General features: G+C 43.4%; 1 protein-coding gene across 3 annotated transcripts in view; it reads right to left on the minus strand.

Annotated features, from left to right (window-relative positions):
- The window catches only part of CDKL5 (cyclin dependent kinase like 5), a 511,586-nt gene that overhangs the window by 209,490 nt on the left and 278,302 nt on the right, over window positions 1–23,794 (minus strand). For all 3 annotated transcript variants that reach the window (XM_040338214.1, XM_040338213.1, XM_040338212.1), the window contains exon 5: window positions 7,351–7,396. In XM_040338214.1, coding sequence (XP_040194148.1) covers window positions 7,351–7,396 — 46 coding nt within the window. The remainder of the gene's footprint in view (window positions 1–7,350; window positions 7,397–23,794) is intronic.

Raw genomic sequence — 23,794 nt, forward strand, 5'->3', positions numbered from 1 at the left:
TAAACTCTGTGTCTATAGTCTCTTCTGTTCCTAGAAACCTGTTATCTAATTGCTGATTCCGATGCCTGTTCTTGCCTTCTGTGAACCTGATCCTTGTCCTGGCCTAATTTCTGGCCCGCCTTACTAGCTTTTCCTTGCCAGTTTTCCTCATCCTGCTGAACATGCCAAATCCCATGTACTTCCTCTCCATCAACCTGTTCCCACTACCATTGCTTTATGTACCCAATCTCTGTTCTGACTTATCTTACCCGTGTTCCTTGTACCTCCTAGTTTACAGTTTTGCTGCTTTGTATATAGTTTGTATATAGTTAGTTAGATAGTTAGGTGATTTGTATTTTGCTTTTATTTACTGGTATAGCATAGGTTGTGTTTATACACTTTTTCACCTGTGATGTGTACTCAATAAACAGTACTGTTTCTTCATTTCACTTAGTTTTGTGGTAAGCCTCCTCTGGGCAGCTCCACATATCTGGTCATACCCGCTCTGCATATATTCGTCTTAATGCGGAACTCGACCCAAAGGGGGAAGCTCCCTTAGTTTGCTTCCTTCCACCCCCCCCCCCTGTCAAATTTGGCACCAATTGGGCGAGCAGATACCTGTATTTGACAGTATCCACTCCCACTTCTGGGGGACTTTGCAGCGGAAGTTCTGCCCCCCTCCTCCTCCTTCCCCCGCCACCGTGCCATTCACAAAGCGCAGCACTTCACGCATGCACAGTAGGGAGCCGGCTGTGAAGTCGCAAGGCTTCACTGCTGGTTTCCCTTACAAGGAATGTCAGCGGCAGCACCCAAGACCCGATTGAAAAATTGACTAGTGTGCCGACATCACAAAACGGGATTCCTGGACAGGTAAGTCTCTTAATATTAAGAGTCAGCAGCTACAGTATTTGTAGCTGCTGACTTTAATTTTTTTGGTGGGGGGCCTGGAGCTCTGTTTAAAGTTCTAGTTATTATGCAATGTATGAATTTATAAATACATTTGAACTAGGGTCACTTTGAATCAAATGTGTACTGTTTACAACCTATGACTTCTTTACTCAGATGCTTAAATTATTATGCAAGAAAGCTGACATTTTGTAACTGATTCATATTCAGACTAATCACAAAGAGCATCTTAGTATAAACATATTTTCTTTCATGTACAGCCTAATGAGGATATGGTGACACTACTACAAACACATGTTTGAAGTATCTTGTAATACCAGAATGTAACATAAAATCTGTTTGTGCTTGACCACCTTTTCTGAACTTTAAAAGTTAATGTAATCCACCGTATCATAGCAGATATCAGAGCTGACTATACTTAAAGTAAAGGAAGAAAATTTGAAAGGAAAGTTGCCATGAAAGAAGTTTTCAGGTATAGGATTAAGTGTTAAAGGGGTATTTTAGAGAAGAGTTTGCTTTATTGATCAGTGAAACTTTAGTGGAAGCTTTGCGCTAAATTGTACCAGTACTGGATTCCTGGCACTGAGAAAGAAAGTAATGTAATTTCATGAGCATCTGCCAAGCAGAGCATAAAACAGGACTCACAAGTCACGCAATGGATCACAAACAGTCAGGGCTGATCCGCCCTATAGGCACACTATGCAAGCCGCTTAGGGCCCCGAAAAGTTGCGGAGGGCCCCCCAAATTACTAGAGGCCCCGTCTGGTGAGAAGTCATTTTCGGCCCCTCGCCCCGCTTCTCAACTCGCTGGCTGCAAGGGAGAAGAGGTTAAGAAGTCAGCGCACCCCCTGCTTCTCAATTAGATGTAAGATGTCACTTCCGACAGCAGAACACCCTCTCCCCCGGCTTCTCAACTTTAATGTGACATGTCACTGTCGGCAGCGCCCCCCACTTCTCAACTTAAACGTGACATTTTGCTTAGGGCCCCAGGAAAGAACATTTTATTTGCAGTGATAGCCAAATCTGAAAGCCTGGGGTATCAAAAGGGGGGATGTGACAAAGGGGGAAAGACTGGATTTCCATCACTGGAGCCTATAAGCACGCACTTGACAACTAAAGCAACACTTATATGCCTCTTCTCAACTGTAACAAAGCAAATTCCATTTGATTAAGACTATCCTATCCACTCTGTCTGACTAATCTGAAGGCGATAAGAGTATGCTATAATAAAGACAGATTGAGGTGTGATATTTAAACTGCTTAAATTCCAACTCCATGTTTTTGAAAAAAAAAATGTAGAAAAAAAACATCCTCAGAAAATGTGGAAAAGGCAGCTTTCACTGCAATACTTTTACTTCCACCTGCTGTTATTGTTGCTTTTCTGGGTTAAATGATGCCCAGCATTATACAACCCACTTCCTGTGAACCCAGGGCAATCGAGGACCTAGTGTCTGGTGGCACATCATTACAGTACCCTGAGCTCACACTACAGCTGTACTCAGTGGTGCTCAGAGGACTGCTCATCACTGGAGGGAAGAAAAGGACCTTGCAACCTATGTGACCAAAAAGAAGACAGCTGGGAAAAAGGTACACTAAAAACTTTTTTTTTAATGCAGTAAGAGACAACAGGGAGATTAGCATGGGCCCTCTCTTCATTCTTAATTCGGACTTTACGTTAAAGTGAAAGTTCAGCCAAAAATTAAAATCTCTAAATCTACTTGCAGCCACATTTCAAGACTAACCTATCTAGCCATGTAAAGCAAAAATTGCTATGCATACCTTTCCTGAAGCCGATCCGATCTCCAGTGGTGGAAGCTGTGTGCAGGAAACAGCCGACAACGACTAGGAAATGAATAGGAAGTGACGTCACCCATAGAGTTGCTATGGGGCTTCCGTTGTCAGCTGCCTCTTCTGCACACTCCCACACTCACACAGAACCAGCTGCTGACAGCTCAGCGTGGGACCGGCCCGGCGTCAGAAAAGGTATGTATGGTGATTTTTGTTTTACAGGTTTAGATGGGTTAGTCATAGAGGGCCAGATTCTCAGAAGAGTTATGACGGTGTATCTCAGGAAACACCGTCGTATCTCTGTTTTTTGACCCGTGTATCTATGCAAGTGATTCCTAGAATAATTTTCGCATAGATACGGCCAAGATCCGACAGGTGTAAGTGACTTACACTGTCGGATCTTAAATGTAATTCGACGCTGGCCGCTAGGTGGCGTTTACGTTCAGGTCTCATTTGACTATGCAAATGAGCCTGATACGCCGATTCCCGAACGAATTTGCGTCGCGTAGTCGTCGCTTACGTCGTTTCGGTAGGCGTAAGGTTACCCCTGCTACATGAGGGGTAACCTTACGCCAGTCCGCCGTATGCCATGTTAAGTATGGCGTCGGGTCTGCGTCGTCTTTTCCCGTCGGGTACGTCGTTTTCCTAAGTCGTTCTTGAATATGACTTTACGTCAATGACGCACACGTCGGCGTCATTGACATTTTCCGTCGTGAGCTGGAGCATACGGACTGGGCTATTTACGCAGGGATACGCCGGGATACGCCGGGCCATTTACACTACGCCGCCGCAAACTACGGAGCAAGTGCTTGAGGAATACGGCACTTGCTCCAGTAAGTTGCGGCGGCGTAGTGTAAATGGCTTACGCTACGCCGCCGCAGAAAGTACGAGAATCTGGCCCAGAATGTGGCTACAAGTAGATTTTGAGATTTTAGATTTAGGATGAAAATCTACTTTAAGTTTAAAGAATAAATATCCTTATTTATTTTCTGAATCTGCCTACTTCAGGTGTGTCCAACTTTTTGACCTTCCTTGGCCACATTGGAAGAAGAGAAACCGTCTTGGGTCACTCATAAAATACACTTAACAATAAGGATAGGCGATAAGCAGAAAAAGTTGGGCACATTACAAGTTAATGATCACAGGTATAGATAATGAACTTATCTGAGTAATAAACATTTTTTTTTATTGTAAAAGAGGGCAACATAAAACAATTGCAATATTTGGCACTGTTTTTGATAAACTAACTCATCAATATCTGGTTCGATAGATGTAGTAGCAATTCGCAATAAATTCTCAAGGTGCTCATCAGATAATTTGGTTCTAATTCTGCCCTTTGTGTGCTTCATCATTGAAAATAGTTGTTCACAAATATTTATGCTGCCAAAAACAGATGATATGAATACGGCGTGATTGTGAAGAGTGGGATATTTTTCTTTGGAAAGATAAAACCTCATACAAGTCCAGTGAAGAGACACTGTCAATTTTTTCAATTTTTTTCTTTGGCCGCATGGGTTTGTTCGCTAAGCGTAAACACATTTATACAAAGTAAGTTTACAATTTTGTGTTGAGCTGCATTCATGGGCGGCAGGTTGAAGACCCCTGGCCTACATTTACACTTTACCCAAGGGCAATCAAAATTCATAGTATCTTATTAGTGCACAGTATAGTAGATGATAGGGTCAAGTTAACACCTCACTAAATTGCTAATACAAACACAATTCAATAGTGATCAAAACATGCTCATCATAAATCATGTGCTATGAATCAGAGACGGTTCTAGATCCAAATTTAGCATGAGGCGGGGAGCTCATGTTGACTTTAGTGTGGTGCTTAGTCTAGTGGTACAGGTGCTGTACAGCTGTTAAACAACCAATAAAGAGCTCATGCACAAGGGCGCTTTTGCTCATTGGGCATATTCTGGCACCTGGGATAAACAGGTGACATGTGCAGCCCACTGTCAGCAGCCTTATCAAAATCAATAAAATACGATGCAGTTGTGCTATGTTTCAAGATTATTGATTCAGGAGTGGCATTCCGGCACCCAGGAGGAACAGGTGCTGCCAGAACAGCAGCCCTGTGAAAATCAATGATAGGCGCTGTTCCAAGCGTTACGTGCGTTTAGAGCCATATGTGAGGGCACTGTGTTCAAGCTGCCCCTGTGTTCTAGAGCAGGCCTCACTTCAGCCTCTGTTTTTTCCTATAGAAAACTCCTCCATCTTTCTGGTATCTATCCTGCAGGATGGCAGAGCCATTAGCACAATGAGGAAGTTCTTCAGCAGCTGATGTAACTGAAGCACACCCTAATCCTCCAGGAGATTGCTCCCGCACCTTTCTACTACCTTAGTTCAGCCCGATGCTTTCTAATACCTGCCTTTGGCTCCTATGATCTATGTCTCACCCACCTCTGTAGTTGTATGCTTTCTAATGCAGTCATTATCTGTGGGCACAGTTCTCCCTCAACAGATAGCCAATAGATTCAACCTCGCCTATGCAACCACATAACAGCCTATTTGGAGCAGAGCTGTAGTACTGAAAACAGGAGAAGTTTGTCTCCGGGTAAAAACGTGCAAACTCTAATGCAGCAAAATGTGTCGGGACCCTTCGGGGTAAGACCGCGCTATATTAAGGTACATCTTAACTCAACTCAACACACACCCTATTCTGTGATGCAGTAAAGCAGTGCATGATGGCATATGTAATCTCCTGGATGGTCTATTCATCCTACAGGAAGACCGGGATTCAGATGCATCTTTTGAATTGTGAAAAGAGATGGTGCAGAAATACTGTAAGCACATTGGGATGACTTGGGTAGAAACAACATTAGAAAGTGCTCCTATTTATTGTGAAGAGTGAATTCTGCTTGAAAAGGTCAACTTAGCCTTTACCTTTATGGCCATCACAAAGGGGTGCCCTATGTGATAGAATAATGTAAATGACAGGTCCTCTGTAAGGAGACATCAGGATTCTAAAATACCTCTATTGTAAGCTTTGCACCTCATTGAGACTAATAAAGCACAACTTCCAAAATCACTTCCACTAGAGAGCCAACAGTCAGCTCAAGAAATATAAACAAACTCCCAACTGTCAGATTACAGTGCCGTGATGCAACGGATGTACTTACATCTGCGGAAGTTAAGGGGTTAAATGGTTCATTGAGGAGGAATGCAGAAAATCAGCATTAAAGTTACAATCCTACCACATTTTCTAATGAGCGTAGAAATGTGATCCAAATTGTAAATCATGTGGCAATAAAAAAGTTTTATCATATCATCTTTGAATGCTAGTGTTTTTGTACTTATAGCACTTGGAAAGTTGTTGCTGAACCTGGTGTGGTTCAGGTCTAATATTGCACTGGCCAGGTGGGTCGAATGTACTGCTTTTCTGTGTCTCCTCGAGGACAGGAAGTAAAATGAAATCTCCCTAGTGGGACACAGGCAGAAAAACATAATTTGATAGGAGTTTAACCATTCCCTATCTAAAACTAAAAAAGGATTTGGTTTAAAGTGGTTGTAAACCCTTTCAAACCACTAATGCCTCATACAAATGACTAGTTTTCCTGTCGGGAAAACTGCCATGAGAGCTTTTGTCCAGGAAAACCGGCCGTGTGTATGCCCATCGCAGTTTTCCTGACGAGAAAACTGCCGGGAAAAAAAAGAGAACCAGCTTTCTTTTTTCCCGTTGTGTTTGCCGGCTGACTTTTTCTGGAAAACCGGTCGTGTGTATGCTTTTCAGAGGGGAAAAAACATGCATGCTCAGAATCAAGTATGAGACGGGAGCACTCATTCTGGTAAAACTAGCATTCGTAGTGGAGATGGCACATTCGTCAAGCTGTAACGGACTGAAAAGCACGAAGACTGAAAAAACGCAAATCATCTCTCACCAAACTTTTACTAACACAAGGATCAGCAAAAGCAGCCCAAAGTGTGGCACCATTGAATGGAACTTCCGCTTTATAGGCCCGTTGTATGTGTTGTATGTCACTGCGCTTTAGACGGGCGGTATTTGGCCTGAAAGTGTGTATGCAAGGCAGGCTTGAGAGGAATCCCGTCGGGAAAAACGTTTGTGTGTACGAGGCATTAGGCTTACCTGTAACTATCCTGGATATCTCCTAAACCTGCATGGTTTAGGAGATATTCGCTGTATCAGCATGTGCTGACGTCATCAGAACATGTGCACTGAAGCAACGGCTCATTTGTGCCGCTGCTGAACGTGGCGTTACCGGCGGCTCCCGTGTGCATGCGCGGGAGTGATGTCATCGTGGGTCTGGCCAATCACAGAGCCGTGGCCCGCGATACCCGGAAAATAACTCCTGGGAGTGGAAAAAAAACTACAAGTGTGTACTAGGCTTAATCCGTTTTTACAATATCAGTGAATTGAATTTCCACATTGACCACTGCAAGAGCCTAAAGGCATGTAAGTGAAAAAAAGGTTAAATAACTAGTATTTTCACATGTATATTTTTAAAATTTGAATATTATGAATAAAACAGTGATATAAATCATATAAGATGGCAGAAGCCAATGTGATCATTTTATACAAAGCAACCTGCTGGTATGTTATAAAGTCAGCTAAGCTCTATCATAACAGAACAGGTAAAAATAAGTAACGCATTCAACATTTAATACTAGATAGTATCACTGGGGATATACAGTATACAGTAGAATAGAAGACATACCTTCGCTATCTTTAAACTTCTTGATCGCCACAATCTCCTTTGTTTCCTGGAATAATAAAAAGAGAAGGGTACAATGACATCTCTATAGGGTGACATATAATAACAACCATCACACAGTATATGGTATAAATCTGCAGGAAACCAAGCTTACCCAATCTCTCAATAACATAAATGTTTCAACAAACCTTTTTTTCCCCAAATCCATCACAGCCTCTATCTCTATGTGCAATCGGTGAGATTTAATGATGTAGTGTCATTGATGGGAAGCTGCCATTTGTAACACTCATGCCGCGTACACACGATCATTTTTCGGCATTAAAAAAAAACGTTGTTTTTCAGCATGTCCAAAAAACGAAGTTTTTCCAACTTCATCATTAAAAACGACGTTGCCCACATACCATCGTTTAAAAAAATGATGAACAAAGTGCGGTGACGTACAACACGTACGACGGCACTCTAAAGGGGAAGTTCTATTTGCCTTTGGGCTGCTTTAGCTGATTCCGTGTTAGTAAAAGACGATTCGCGCTTTTCTGTCTGTTACAGCGTGATGAATGTGCTTACTCCATTATGAACAGTAGTTTTACCAGAACGAGCGCTCCCGTCTCATTACTTGCTTCTGAGCATGCGCGGGTTTAAAACGTTGTTTTAGCCCACACACGATAATTTTTTACAACCCGAAAAACGACACTTTTTAAAACGACGTTCAAAAAATGCAGCATGTTCGAATTTTTTTTTTGTCGTTTTTCAGAAGCCGAAAAACGATGTGTAGCCCACACACGATCATTTTAAATGACGTTTTTAAAAACATTGTTTTTTTTCATGCCGAAATATGATCGTGTGTACGCGGCATTAGGGGTACATTTAAAAAAAATGCCTCGCTATTTGTTCAGTTAAACTGCATGTACTGTAAATTCACTCTGTGTGAAATAACCAGCATTTCCTCATTAGTTTTAAAGTGGTTATAAACTTAAAATGTATTTTTTTTTTAAATAATGCATTTCTTAAACACGTACCTCCTCTCACTGCTCCAGCGCTTGACTGACTGCAGTAACTCTCCTCTCACTTCCTGGTCTAACAGGAGACACTGAGAGCAGCAGGAGCTATAGGTTTCTGATGCTGTCAGTCAAACTCCAGTAAAGTGGAGGCGTGCCTTATCTGTGCCGTGTGTGTCTATGGACGCACACAGCATGGGCCAGGAGCCCACATGCACGGGTGTCCCCTTAGCACCTGGCTTGCAGAAGAAGCACCCAGTAAAGAAGCAAAGAGTGAAGAGCACTGTCAGGAGACTGCCAAAGAGGAGGTAAGGGGCCATTTAAAATATCAAAATTAATATTTTTCTTCCATCTTTTGGACTTGATGACTTTTAAATGTAGCTGTGCTTACAATTTGTGTAATGACAACAACAGTTTAAACAAATCTTCAAGTTCTCAAGCACATTTAGGAATTCTTTCAACTTCCACTACCTCAAATGCTCGCAAACATGACTGCTTGGATAGCAGAAGAGTGTCAGGGGGAAGACAGTTATGTAGGCGGGCAACAGTGAGGACCTGAGGATAGATCCCAACATATCACTTGCGCTCCAGAGCAGCATGGGAAGATAATTTCTCAATGCTGAACTGCTAAAAGATAGCACTGAGCATTCACAACACTCTACTTGTATGCATTTTCTAGAATACTGAAAATTGAATTATTTACAGACCAGGTGTTTGCATATATCTATTCCTGGTCTGTGACTCAGTAAGTAGTCATAGAAGAAAGAGGACGACTGTTCCAAAGTATCTTGTAATTAGACTTTATCTTTAATAAAATCCTATGTTCAGGCTTCACTAACTAGATATGCAGATATCTGGAATATACTGTGTCATCCTGTAAAGACTTGACTTGTCCCAGGATCCTCCACTGCTACATCTCAGTACGATCAGACCACTTCCCAATGCACCTCTGCTGACTCTAGTGGTCTCCCAGTGTCCTGTTGGCTGGGACATCCTGGATTCTGGTAACAACCGCAGCTCAATCTCCAGCATCCTGTTGCCAGGCAATGCAGGCAGTTTTCTCCTTCCTGCTTGCTTTTCATTGGCCTGCATTCTGTCAGCACCTAACAACACAAGACCAAGACTTGTAATCGATTTCTCCAGTTGTCCACCTAGCTGCCTGTTTTCCAGTACTTGCATCCTACACTTAACCCCACCGCCCCCCCCCCCCCACCACCTATTTTTTACCACGTCTTTTGCCTGTTGCCCAAACCTCTCGTCTGTTCCCAAAACATCTTCTGCTTGCCACCTGAACTGACCGTTGCTTATTTACTGACCACATCTTCTGACTGCCACCTGGACTGACTTCTTATCTATTATAAACCACATCTTCTGCCTACTGCTTGAACTGACAAGTTCACACCTGCTGAAGCAATAGTTTTAGCCTTAGGCCGTGTACACACGATCAGTCCATCCGATGAGAACGGTCCGAAGGACCGTTGTCATCGGATAACCGATGAACCTGATTGATGGTCCATCGCGCCTACACACCATTGGTTAAAAAAACGATCGTGTCAGAATGCGGTGACGTAAAACACAACGACATGCTGAAAAAAAATAAGTTCAATGCTTCCAAGCATGCGTCGACTTGATTCTGAGCATGCGCAGGTTTTTAACCGATGCTTTTGCATACTAACGATCGGTTTTGACCCATCGGTTAGGCGTCCATCGGTTCAATTTTAAAGCAAGTTCTCATTTTTTTGACCGAAGGTTAAAGAACCTATGGGGCCTACACACGATCGGTTTGGACTGATGAAAACGGTCCTTTAGACCGTTCTCCTCTGGCGATCCTATCGTGTGTACGCGGCCTTACTCTGTAGACACTTTATTCACCTGTATATTACAGGACTCCTTTCTGTTTTACCCTTGCTCAACAACTTGAGCTGATTAGCCAGAAAATATAGCATTGTGTAATCATTCCTGAGAACAACAAACTACCGCTATGTTATGCCTGCTTGCTTTAAAAGAATGGGTGCTACTATTGGTGAAGCTTTATTATGCATTGCAGCTGATTCTCTCTTTTTTTTTTTTATAATTGCTTGCGGTCAATCAAGACAATTAATGGGTGGAGCCTGTGATCTTTAGAGCTACTATTTATTTCAAAGTTTCATGTCTGTAATGTGGTTATGACTAAGGCCTTATAGGCTGAAACGTGTCAACCGTTTTCATTAGCGTTTATGCACTATTGCTTTTTAATAAAATTACGATTTTTTAAGAGCAACAACCGGAGTGCGGATCATCTTTCCTACATTACTCTACTCAGCCAGCGACTGTGGATCGAGCACCCGGGAGCTTTTTCTGGAGATTTTTTTTCGGGAGATTTTTCTGTTTACACGTTGAAGCTTTATTAGCCAGCTATATTCTCTGACCTCTTATACAGGAGCAAGCATTAAAGGTTCATTATCTTGCTGTCCGCAGGCGTCCCCCTTTTTAATTTTTAATACACTCAAATGTCTGTTAGTATTATTTATACTAATATCTATAGGTAAAGTTGATCCGGGAAATATCCAGTTAGGGTGATCAGGAAATAATTTTTTCTCCCGCTGGAGCAAATTGCATTATGCTCTATTGCTTTGTTTTTTTGCCTTCCTCTGGATCAATTGTGGGTATATGATTGTATATATGGAGGTTTTCTATTTGTGTGTGTGTGCTTTTTTTCCCCTATGTTGGTTAAAACACCCCCTCTCATCATAGGCAGAGACTCTGAGAGGTGTTATGTAACAGGGCCAACTCCCTGTTAATATATTTTAGCAACCTCACTTGACAGAAATCTCAGACTGCATTTATCTGATGTGTCAGAGAATTTGTCAGGCGATAACAGAGGAACATTTCAGGAGAGAGCTACGGGACTTAGCTCTTTAAAGTGAGATAAGACAACACTGCAGATATATGTGCCCAGCTCAACTTTCATGAATAGGGTTTACATCCACTTTAAGATAAAAATGTTTTAGGTAGCAGTATGCCCCCACACCCTCCTCACTTGAGTCCTCACTTGATCCAGTGCTGTATCTGTCTGTAGCAGGTCTCTCCCTTCTCCTTGCGCTCACAGTTGTGGCTGAGAACAGCCGTTGGCTCCCGCTGTTGCCATTAAAATCCTGTGACAAGAGAGTGGGAGCAGGACTGAGGTGCGCATTCTGTGTCTATAAACACAGGCAGTGCAGCTCAGGAGCGAGACCACAGGTGTGCCCCCAAAGCAAGCAACTTGCTATAAAGGCATACCATGAAGAGGATCAGCCAGGAGTGCCGCTGGAGGACCTAAGAACAGAAGGTTCGGGGCCAGTTTTGTGCAATTCAATTGCACAGAGCAGGTAAGTATAAACCTAATTTATATGTTTTTTTTAAATAAGGTTTACAATCACTTTAAATAATCTCCTTCAAATAATACAGAGCTGGATGCATATCAATTATAATTTAAAGCCATGAAGTGAGAGAAAAAACAGCCAAGCTTCTTAAGCACTTGATATGTTTTTTTTAGGAATTTGTCTGCTTTACCTGATTGCAAAAGGCTTATACTCTGAATAGAATGCTTGATTTTAATCACCAGGCTGCATGATGTTTGATGGGACATAAAAGATTTCAGAGGGGGACTCTAGCAGTGTCACCATAGGAACCTAAGACAGGCTTTGGGTGATATAACAATGGCATTTTTTCATGAATCTCTCGTTCATAAATAAAAGCAACTAAAGCCAAAATATATTTTTCAATGCTAGCTGTTCTGCAGCTGGATCTCTGATTTAATTCACAGACATGCCAAAATTAGAAGATTGGCTGATGTTACTGTTAGTCCCCCACCCAAACACAGATAGTTTGAACTAAGTCTGTATAAATCAAGTTTATAAAAAAAAAAAAAAAACTCTGCCCCAGCTCTTGATTCTTCCAGGAGGAGCATGTGATGTCACCATATTTTATTGTTGAACACCAAGATAATCAAGCACTTCAGTGCTGACCACCAGTGTGGGGGACAATTAGGCACTGACCACCATTGTAATGGACATGTCAACAATAACCACTAATGTAGGGGAATACTTCACCACTGGCCACCAATGTAAGGGGGTACTTCAACATCAGCATACTGGGCACTTCACCATTTACCATCAAAGTGAGGGATTACTTACATTACCTACTACCAAATGAAGCACTATACTGACTACCAAGCATAACACCCTTGAACACACATCTAAAGAAGATATCAGCAATGACTACCAAGGTAAGCATCTTGGACCAAAAACAAAGGGCATTTCACTACTGCCTATCAACATAACAGGGCATTTTACCAACAAGATTACTGATGATAGTGGCACCTGACTACCAAAGTAAGGAGCAACTTAATCAATTACCACCAACTAAGGATGCACTTCACCACTGGCTAATATAGTAAGGAAGCACTACACTGGCCATGCTGCTCTTGAGAATACCTTGTATTGCTGCCCTGTGTAATTAGTGCTGTATATAACATACTTCTGAACAGAGTGGTCGTCATCTCAAAAGCTGCTACTGTTAGGTAGTCCTCAGAAAAGTATATGTAATAAAAGATTTTTCTGTCCAGAGGTTTATGTGTGTCTGTGGGTAATTAAGACAAAATGTTGGGTATAAGGACTCTGGAAAATGTGTTCAGTGTATACGTTGACCAGGCAGATCCATGCTCTACGTAACCATTTAACCAAGCGGCATGCACTTTTCAGTGTAATATAGCCAGTTTTTTTTTCTTTGGTATACGCAAGGATGCCCAGGTCTTTCACAATCGTAGAAATGCTGCTGAACAACAGAATAACTCAACTTATTCTGACCCTGTCCTTCTAAACTGCTTACAGCGTCAAAAACTGAAGCAAGGCAACAATTGGGTTGTTGCTGACATCAGCTCAAAGTAAACTTCATTCTGCACAAAACAAATTAAAAACTGAATATGATGACTGCTGTGTTCAATAGCTCAACCTTTATTTTTGCTACAGTCTTCTACCCCAAAAATTGTGGTAGCATATACCAAGCAATATGACTGCCTATTTCCTTTTCAAGAATAGAAGAAGCATACTGTAGATGCACAGAAGAACGACAGCAGAAAAATAATGTTTTTCTTTTTACATTTTTTTATTAGATCTATATTTGTCGCAATCATGCTTGAATTAATTTACTGTTGACTAAAGGCGGCCATACACGGTTCGAATTTCGAAAGAATTTTAGTACGAAAATCGTATCAAATAATTTTCGTACGGATTTCACACCCTTAGTGGGCTGCAGCAACAGACGATTTTCGTGCGGCAATCGAATTTGAGAAATCCAACATGTTTGAAATTTTTTGAAAAGCTAACGATTTTCTGTTCAATGATGGGAGAATCGTACGAGAAATGTAATAGAAAAAAAAATATGCATGTGCAAGAAAAGAATATTCCCGGAGAGAAAAGAATATTCCCGGAGAGAAACGAAGATTCCCGGAGAGAAACGTAGATTCCCGGCAACATGAAGGTTTTGTCGGCCGAATTTCGAAAATCAATGGTGGCATCATCGAATCACCAAAAAAATGAACTTTCTGATTTCGAAAAGAAAATTTGTTCGAAATTCGACCGTGTATGGCCTGCATAACTCACTACCTCTGCTGGAAGTCTAGTCCAAGCCTCAACTACTCCTTCAGTAAAACAATACTTTCTAAGAACAGATAGATAGATAGATAGATAGACAGACAGACTGGAATTGATCCGCGGATCAGTTCCAGCGGACAAATCCGGTCGTCTGTACGGCCCAGCGGATATTTATCCGCGGAGATTCCTCGGGCCGGACCATTTCAAGCGGATAGAAATTTCTTAGCATGCTAAGAAATCTATCCGCTTGAATCGGGACCAGCGGATTGATACGGTGGTCTGTACAGACTCACCGGATCAATCCGTCTGCTCCCCTCCCTCACATGCGTGGAAGTACTTACCTTCCAGCGTCGCGCACGTCGCCGCGTCATCATCGCGGCGACGGCGCAACACGTCACCGCGGATGAATTTTGCGCGGATTTTGATCCGATGGTGAGTACAAGCCATCGGATCCAAATCCGGAGGAGGAATCTCCGCTGGAAACGGTCCGGTGCACTGTTTCCAGCAGAGATCCCCTCGTGTGTACGGGGGCCTTAGATAGAGCAAAGTGTTGGAGTGATAAGCATAGCGTGACAACCCATACCAACCAATCAGTTTTATGTTATATGATCTGTAAAGTTAAAATTCTGGTCAGCTGCTAGGGGGTCACTGCATTTTTCTCATCGCAGCTCATGGCATTAATAAACGATCTTACAAATAAATGAGTTCCTGGAAGTCTGATTTGTACCATTCCTTTTAAAGAGAAGTAGATGCAATACAATATGGTCACTTTAAACTATACACCAGTTTTTTGTTTGTTTTTTAGTGCAAATGCATAAATTCTGTTTTAAAACATTTGCATTGGTCCAGAAAATTTAATAAATTACTGTATGCTGTAGCAGGCAGTAATGTAAAGGAGGTAGCCCATTAAACATCTCTCATGGCTAGAGTCTCTATGGAAACAAACTTTCTTGAAATCATGAATCATTCCTTGTGCAGCAAGATAAAAATAAAGAGCTTTCCCTGCAGTCGGGTTCGCTGGTTGTACAGCTGCAAAACTTGAAAATAAAGGGCCAGATCCTCAAAAGAGATACTCCGACTTAAGTGCTGTTCAGTCTGTGTGTAACTTTGGAAACGATCCTCAAAAGGCTTTTTCCAAAGTTACACAGAAGATCCGGCATGTGTAATTGATTTACACTGCCTAATTTTAGGATGCAGTACCGCATCCGCCGCTGGGGGCATTTCGAGTCGAAATGCCGTTGCTAGTATGCAAATTAGCACTTAAGGCGATCCACAAAGCTTTCTAGCTTCTTTTTTGCGCCGTAAGTGTTATTTTGCAAGTGTAAAATTAGGGCTCGTTTTACAAAGTGTAAAGTTAGTCACACCTTGTAAAGGCCCATTCCAGCGACGGCATTTGGTATGCTTTCCCGAGGGAGAACTCCACGTCAATTTGTAAAAAACAAAACCGGCATGGGTTCCCCCCCAGGAGCATACCAGGCCCTTAGGTCGGGTATGGGTTGTAAGGGGACCCCCCCTACGCCGAAAAATTGACGTAGGGGGTCCCCCTACAATCCATACCAGACCCGTATCCAAAGCACGGTACCCGGCCGGCCAGGAAGGGAGTGGGGACGAGCGAGCGCCCCCCCCCCTCCTGAGCCGTGCCAGGCCGCGTGCCCTCAACATGGGGGGGTTGGGTGCTCTGGGGCAGGGGGGCGCACTGCGGGCCCCCCCACCTCAGAGCACCCTGTCCCCATGTTGATGAGGACAGGACCTCTTCCCGACAACCCTTGCCATTGGTTGTCGGGGTCTGCGGGCGGAGGCTTATCGGAATCTGGGAGTCCCCTTTAATAAGGGGGCCCCCAGATACCGGCCCCCCACCCTAAGTGAATGGATATGGGGTACATCGTACCCCTATCCATTCACCTGTAGGCAAAAAGTAAAAGTTATTAAACACACAACACAAGGCTTTTTAAAATAGTTTATTAATCTGCTCCGGACGCCCCCCCTGTCTTCGTTATTAGCTCAATTACCAGGGGGGGCTTCTTCTTCCGCTCTCCGGGGGTCTTCTTCCACTCTCCGGGGGTCTTCCGCTCTCCGGGGGGGCTTCTCCGGACTCCGGGGGGGCTTCTCCGGACTCCGGGGGGCTTCTTCCATCTTCTCCCCTCTTCCGCTCTTGACTCGGCGAACCCCGGTTCTTCTGCAGCTCTCCGGTGCCTTCTTCTTCAGCGCTGGCTGCCTGCTATGTTTGTGTGTTAGCTCGATTTCAAACAGGCAGCCGGCGCGGTCTTCTGTGGCGTCAGGGTCTTCTGGTCTTCTGTTCTTCCGATGTTGTCTCGTCGCCTGTTGTCGCTGTAATGATGGAAGCGCGCCTTGCATCCCATTTATATAGGCATCACCGTCCCATCATGCTCCGGTAGGTACCCACGTGGTGGGTGCCTACCCACGTGCACCCACCACGTGGGTACCTACCGGAGCATGATGGGACGGTGATGCCTATATAAATGTGATGCAAGGCGCGCTTCCATCATTACAGCGACAAGAGGCGACGAGGCAACATCGGAAGAAAGGAAGAGAAGACCCTGACGCCACAGAAGACCGCGCCGGCTGCCTGTTTGAAATCGAGCTAACACACAAACATAGCAGGCAGCCAGCGCTGAAGAAGAAGGCACCGGAGAGCTGCAGAAGAACCGGGGTTCGCCGAGTCAAGAGCGGAAGAGGGGAGAAGATGGAAGAAGCCCCCCGGAGGCCGGAGAAGCCCCCCCGGAGTCCGGAGAAGCCCCCCCGGAGAGCGGAAGACCCCCGGAGAGTGGAAGAAGACCCCCGGAGAGCGGAAGAAGAAGCCCCCCCTGGTAATTGAGCTAATAACGAAGACAGGGGGGGCGTCCGGAGCAGATTAATAAACTATTTTAAAAAGCCTTGTGTTGTGTGTTTATTAACTTTTACTTTTTGCCTCCAGGTGAATGGATAGGGGTACGATGTACCCCATATCCATTCACTTAGGGTGGGGGGCCGGTATCTGGGGGCCCCCTTATTAAAGGGGACTCCCAGATTCCGATAAGCCTCCGCCCGCAGACCCCGACAACCAATGGCAAGGGTTGTCGGGAAGAGGTCCTGTCCTCATCAACATGGGGACAGGGTGCTCTGAGGTGGGGGGGCCCGCAGTGCGCCCCCCTGCCCCAGAGCACCCAACCCCCCCATGTTGAGGGCACGCGGCCTGGCACGGCTCAGGAGGGGGGGGGGGGCGCTCGCTCGTCCCCACTCCCTTCCTGGCCGGCCGGGTACCGTGCTTTGGATACGGGTCTGGTATGGATTGTAGGGGGACCCCCTACGTCAATTTTTCGGCGTGGGGGGGTCTCCTTACAACCCATGCCAGACCTAAGGACCTGGTATGCTCCTGGGGGGGGAACCCATGCCGATTTTTTCTTTGAAAATTGGCATGGAGTTCTCCCTCAGGAATGCATGCCGCTGTCATTTTTTTTTTCCCCGACGCAACTTTAAGCCGTCGCGATCCTCAAAACTCGGCGTAACGTAACTTCGCGCATGCGCAGTACGGCCGACGCGCATGCGCAGTACGGCCGGCGCGGGAGCGCGCCTCATTTAAATGGGACTCGCCCCATTTGAATAGGAACGCCTTGCGCCGGCGGAATTTTAGTTACACAGCCTGAAATTTCTAGATAAGTGCTTTGTGGATCAGGCACTTAGGTAGAAACTTTAAGCCAGTGTAACTTAAATTGGATTTTTTAAGTTACGTCAGGTTTTTGTGGATCTGGCCCAAAGTTTCATTAAACATAGGGTGACATTTATGCTTTGGCTCAATGGACATCAATCCCAATCTGCTGAATTCACAGCATTCTCACCCTATTTAAATATCTGTACGCTTACCTCCTTATTATATACAAACAGCAAAAGCCTTAGCTATTTACTGGATTTTTTGTTCTGGCTACAGTTCTCTATAAAATAATTATATTAAATGCATTTTGAGTTCTGATCTGAGTTCTTTATTAAACAATGACAGTGAATAAATTAGAATATTAAAAGCAATTTAAAGGAATCAGGCCTCGTACACACAACTGTTTTCCTCGACAGAATCCATCAAGAAACTTGGTGGCAGAGCTTTTTTGCCGAGGTAAACGGTCGTGTGTATGTTTTTTTTTCAAGAAAACTGTCGAGGAACAAGTTCTCTTTTTCCTCGTCGGGAGTCTCAATTTCCTCGTCGGGCTGGTTTTCGACGACAAACACGTTCGTGTGTATGCTTAGAAACCCGCGCATGCTCAGAATAAAGTATGAGACTGGAGCGCACCTTTGGTAACAGTAGCGTTTGTAATGGAGATAGCACATTTGTCACGCTGTAACAGTCTGAAAAGTGCAAATCGTCTCTTACCAAACTTTTACTTACACGCAGTAACATGAGATTAGAAAAAGCAGCCCCAAGGGTTGTGCCTCTGGAATCGAACTTCCCCTGCCGTTGTATGTGTTGTACGTCACCGCGTTTGAGAACGACGAGATTTGGTCTTGACAGTGTGTACGCAAATACAGCTTGTCAAGTTTCTCCACAAGCCTAACAAGGAACTCGTCGAGGAAAACGATGTTTCATTTACGACGAGTTCCTCGGTCGTGTGTACGAGGCCTTTTTGAATTATTTGCAGGATTATTCACGATTATTAAAGTGGTTGTAAACCCCACTTTATGACTTTTACCTACAGGTAAGCCTATAATAAGGCTTACCTGTAGGTATAAAGAATATCTCCTAAACCTGTACGGTTTAGGAGATATTCCCCCCGCAGCGGGGATCTTCGGCTAAAGGACCGGCAGCCGCCGGACCTTGCCGAATTGAAGTTTCCCACACGCATGCGCGGGAGTGATGTCATCGCCGATCCAGCCAATCTGGCGCTGGAGCGGCGATACCCGGAAGACACGCCGAGTCAAGGTGACATCTCGCTCGGCGTGGACCAGGTAAGTTCCTCTCACCTCGTTCCGAGGTAAGTATTTCATAATGAGCTAATATGCGGTGCATACTAGCTCATTATGGCTTTTGCCTTTCAGGTGAAAAAAATCGCAAGTTTACAACCGCTTTAAACTGACTTAATGTATTTATCAAAAATGAATTCGCTATACTATGTAACTGTAATGGTGTGAATCCTGTTATACTTTTCTTAATGTCTTTACTTGTTATTTTATGTTCTGATAACTAAATAAAAAATTGAATGTTGGAAAAAAAATATATAATATTAACCAGCAGGGGTTATCATAAATATAAAATTTAACACACCACAAATCTTTTTTATTATTATTATTATTATTATTATAAGTGGATATGCAGTATATTCATATGGCAGCATAAAAACAATGATGGCCTTGAATGCATAATGCTGAAATGGGTACCTACACCAGAGAATTTGAAGCTTCAGAGTGCTGTCCACATAATCAGAAGCATAGGCACATGACCATGTGAGCTCTGATGAAAGGAGGGATCAGAGATAGCATTATGTTGCTAAAATCCTAAGCTTTTGATTATTTGACCACCACCATAGGGAGTCTGCAGAAAAATTTGATCTAAGAAAGATAGGTATGTTATAGTCTTTGAACAGTAGTATTCTTTTCTTAACTAAAGCAATAAAGCTTTAAAGACCAACTCCAGTTTAAAATGTTTTAATTATATTACATATGATGTGCAGCATCTGTTTGGGAAACGCAGCTAACTTATCCAGCTGTGGGCAATCATTATCTGTCCTATTGCAGTAGCTCCTCTCCCCAGCTGTATGACATGCTGTATCATCCAGGCCACTTGTGAGCAGCATGTCAGTCAAGGACATGTGTCACAAACAGGGGTCAGGCTTGAAGACCAGATGCTATAGCAGTAGCGAGACTACCACCGACCAGCAGAATAGGTACACAAGCAGTCACCTTAGCAGATGACGCAGGCTCATTTGAGGCGCAGAGTTTAAGTACTAGCTAGTGTTCACCAGAGCTCCTGATTGTGAAGATGGATTTTGCTGCGTGTTAAAACCAGGTGGCAGTCCTCAGGATTGCAGCAGCAGGTGGTGAGCAAGCCAGGGTCCGGAAGTGTAATCAGTATAAACAAGCCAAAGTTCAGTAAAGAGCAGTCCCAGGTTTGGATCAGGCAGAAGTGTAGTCGAGGAACAAGCAAATAGTCAATAATGAGTGGTACACAACATGGACGACAGCAGGGAAAAGGAGCAAGATACTGGCTGAAGAGAGCACAATAATCTGGCAAACAGGTAGTGCAGAGACATGGTTTAAATTAGGAGGATCATGGGGGAGAGGAAAAAAGTTCAGCAAAAGTGGGTGGAGTTGTCTAATGAATCAGACAGGTTGCTGTCCAGCATCTCAGGTAGCTCAGACCGCCAGACACAGCAGAGGTCCCAGGTTCAAGTCCAGGCCCTGACAACATGCCTGCTGTAATCCTAAGCACTCTAGAACTCTAGAAATGGACATAGCTACTCCCTTTCCAACAGGCATGGCTTACACAGTAAAAGAGTCATACCTTCTGCAGGTTATATGACCTAAACATTTAGGGCATTTTTAAGTAATGGTTGTTAAATTTTACAAAATGTATTTAAGGCATATTTAGGCATATCAAGAAGGAGAGTTCTGGAAATGAGGACCCTCCACACTGGAGTTGGATATTAAGTTAAAAGACAATTTCACTTTAGTACAGTTACTTACTTCAGTTTTGGCAAGGCAACACATTGAAGATGAAGTAAAGAGTAAAGAAGTGTGGATGAAGCCTCGTACACACGACCGAGGAACTCGACGGGCGAAACACATTGTTTTCCTTGTCGAGTTCCTTGTTAGGCTGTCGAAATAGAGAACTTGCTCTCTTTTTGGCTTGTCGAGTTTCTCCACAGTTTCCTCAATGAAAATGTACACACGACCGGTTTCCTCGGCTGTGCTGGGTGTCCGTATGCGCAATGCTTATGCCAATATTTCTATGGATGTGGTCATACTTCTTTGGATATCTGTGTCTTCCATAAATACAGCTACAGTGCCTTGAAAAAGTATTCATACCCCTTGACATTTTCCACATTTTTGGCATGTTACAACCAAAAACGTCAAATGTATTTCATTGGAATTTTATGTGTTAGTCCAACACAAAGTGGCACATAATTGTGAAGTGGAAGGAAAATGATAAATGGTATTCCAACTTTTTTACAAATAAATATGTGAAAAGTGCGGCGTGCATTTGTATTCAGCCCCCCTGAGGCACTATTTTGTAGAACCACCTTTCACTGCAATTACAGCTGCAAGTCTTTTTGGGGATGTCTCTACCAGCTTTGCACATCTAGAGAGTGACATGTTTGCCCATTCTTCTTTGCAAAATAGCTCAAGCTCTGTCAGATTGGATGGATGGATGTACAAGGGACACACCATCATTCTCCTCTCCCTGACAGGACGTGGAGCTCTGTGTCTACACACAAAGCTCCACGTCCCTGTCTCCGTGACCGCCGATCGCTGGTGCCTGGTAGACATCGCGGCCGCTAGGCACGCGCATCGTCACCTGACTGACGCGGCGGGCCTGCGCGCACGCCGCCGGCACCGCTCGCGCGCCCCCCAGTGGCCTGGACGCCGGAGGCTGTATATAGACGGCTTCCCGGCAATTCAGAGCCACAATGTGGCCGTAAAAACCCGCCGTGCGGGCGGGAAGTGGTTAACCAAATCTCCCTACATAGGTTGTATATGTATATCTGCTGTGTTCACATTTATATACTGTTTAGAAAGTTCAGATTTTATTAGGAGATTTTTTTCCTGGTTAACACAGAGTGTGATGTCTGGGCATACAGCCAAGATAGTTAACATTGCTGATTAGAGGAAAGGCACACACCCCCTCTCATAATGGGCAGAGACTCTCAGAGCTGTTTTGTAATAGGAGCTGCTCTCTGCTGCTCTATCAACCTCCTTTGACAAAAGATTCAGGCTGCTTTTGTCTAAAAAGTAAAAAAAATATGTCAGGAGTTCTCAGGTTGATTACAGAGGAACCATTCAGAAGAGAGCTATAAGACTTAGCTCACTGAAAAGAGATAACAAAATACTGCAGATATATGTGCCCAGCTCAAATTTCATGAATCGGGTTTACATCCACTTTAACATTTAATAAGTAGATCTACTTTAAAGAAGCAATTTTTCTATCTACTTATTGTTATCATGGCTTTCGAGTATTTTATGTACAGCTCGGTGTCTATGTCTAAAGATCAGTAGCCCATAGCACCATAGCAGACAAAGAAATATCAGTTTCTTAGTAAAATATTACATTAAGATGAATTACCATGGGTTACTGAACACACAGCTCGATGTACTATTTTATTTAATAAACGTATCGTATGGAATTTACTCTATCGAAATGCATAAAAAAAATTAATAAACACTATAACGCAAAATTTTCTATCTTTTTTTTTTTCTTTTCAGTTTTTAAGGCACGACTAAAATAGTTTTCAAGCCACTTTCAGGATTTTGGATATATAGTAATCTCTGCAAAACATGGAAGCTTCTTTTATGACATTTCTGAATGTAATCATAGGTTTTACCTTAAGATAGGCTCCTGCCAGAGAGAGCTTAGCTAACCATACAGCTCAGTCTCGGGCGGAAGACTTTCCTTTATAGCTAGATTAAGCACACCACACTGCTCATGAGAAAATAGGATATAATACTTCTGCGGTGTCCAGAAGCTCCACATCACGTGATCTCTATTTTCATATTTTGTAGCTTTCTTCAGTCAAGAGCTAAAACATTTGAGAATAGTAAACGTGAATATACATTTATATAGAGAATTCCATAAAAATAATAGGAATGTTTCACAGTAAAAATGTATAAAAGCTTAAAAAGGTACTAAGGGCTAGGAATATGTTTTACAATAGGCACCTGGGACTACTGATGTTCTTTCTGCAGACAATTGATGTTTGCAGGGTCCAATGGGGAAGCAGAGGCTGGGAAATCTAGTGCTATCAGGCAACAGAATTTGCCAGATGTTTTTTTTTTTTTTTTTAAAGAGCATTTGCCTGAGGTCCCAGTAAAGGGGCCTGCCCAAAAACTTAAAGTGTTACTAAACACACAACAGTAAAAACAGCCTGTATATGGAGTAAAGCATGCGTTTTATCCTCACTGTGCAACCTAAGGGGTTAATCCTCTGCATTGTGTAAGAAGGCTGTTTGAGCCTGTCTTCTCTGATCCCCCCCTTCTTCCACTGTGCCCAATAATCTCCTGATGGAACAGTGGCTAGGTGACAATCTGCACATGCTCAGTTTGGTGTGTATTACTAGAGAGTTTTTTTTCTTGGGAGAGTGCATGTGATCAGCACTGTTCAGACATAGGGTCAGGGGCACTGCAGCCTCAGTGGACAGTTATAAGATAATGAAAACATCTCCTACAAGCTTTAACCAGACACTGATTAAAGTCACAAGCTGATGAGAAAAGATTTAGCAGTTTATATTTACTAAAACTATTGCATTTCCATGTTCTGTGTACCGTGGGAGACCAGGTATAGTGAATAGCAAAAGAAAATAGAGATGCAACATAGTTGAAATCATGGATCCAGATAGAAGTTTGAAAAATATGAAATTTTATGAGCTTTGATAGTTTTTCACCAAACTCTGAGGCCTCGTACACATGACCGAGTTTCTCGGCAAAAACCAGCAAGAAACTTGCTGGGATTTTTTTTTTTGCCGAGGAAACCGGTCGTGTGTACATTTTTCAACGAGGAAACTGTCGAGGATCCCGTCAAGCCAAAAAGAGAGCATGTCTTCTTTTTCCTCGACGGGAATGGAGAAACTTGCCTTGTCGAGTTCCTCGACAGCCTAACAAGTAACTCGACGAGGAAAACGATGTGTTTCGCCCGTCAAGTTCCTC

Source organism: Rana temporaria, chromosome 2, assembly GCF_905171775.1.
Source record: "Rana temporaria chromosome 2, aRanTem1.1, whole genome shotgun sequence".
NCBI lineage: Eukaryota > Metazoa > Chordata > Amphibia > Anura > Ranidae > Rana > Rana temporaria.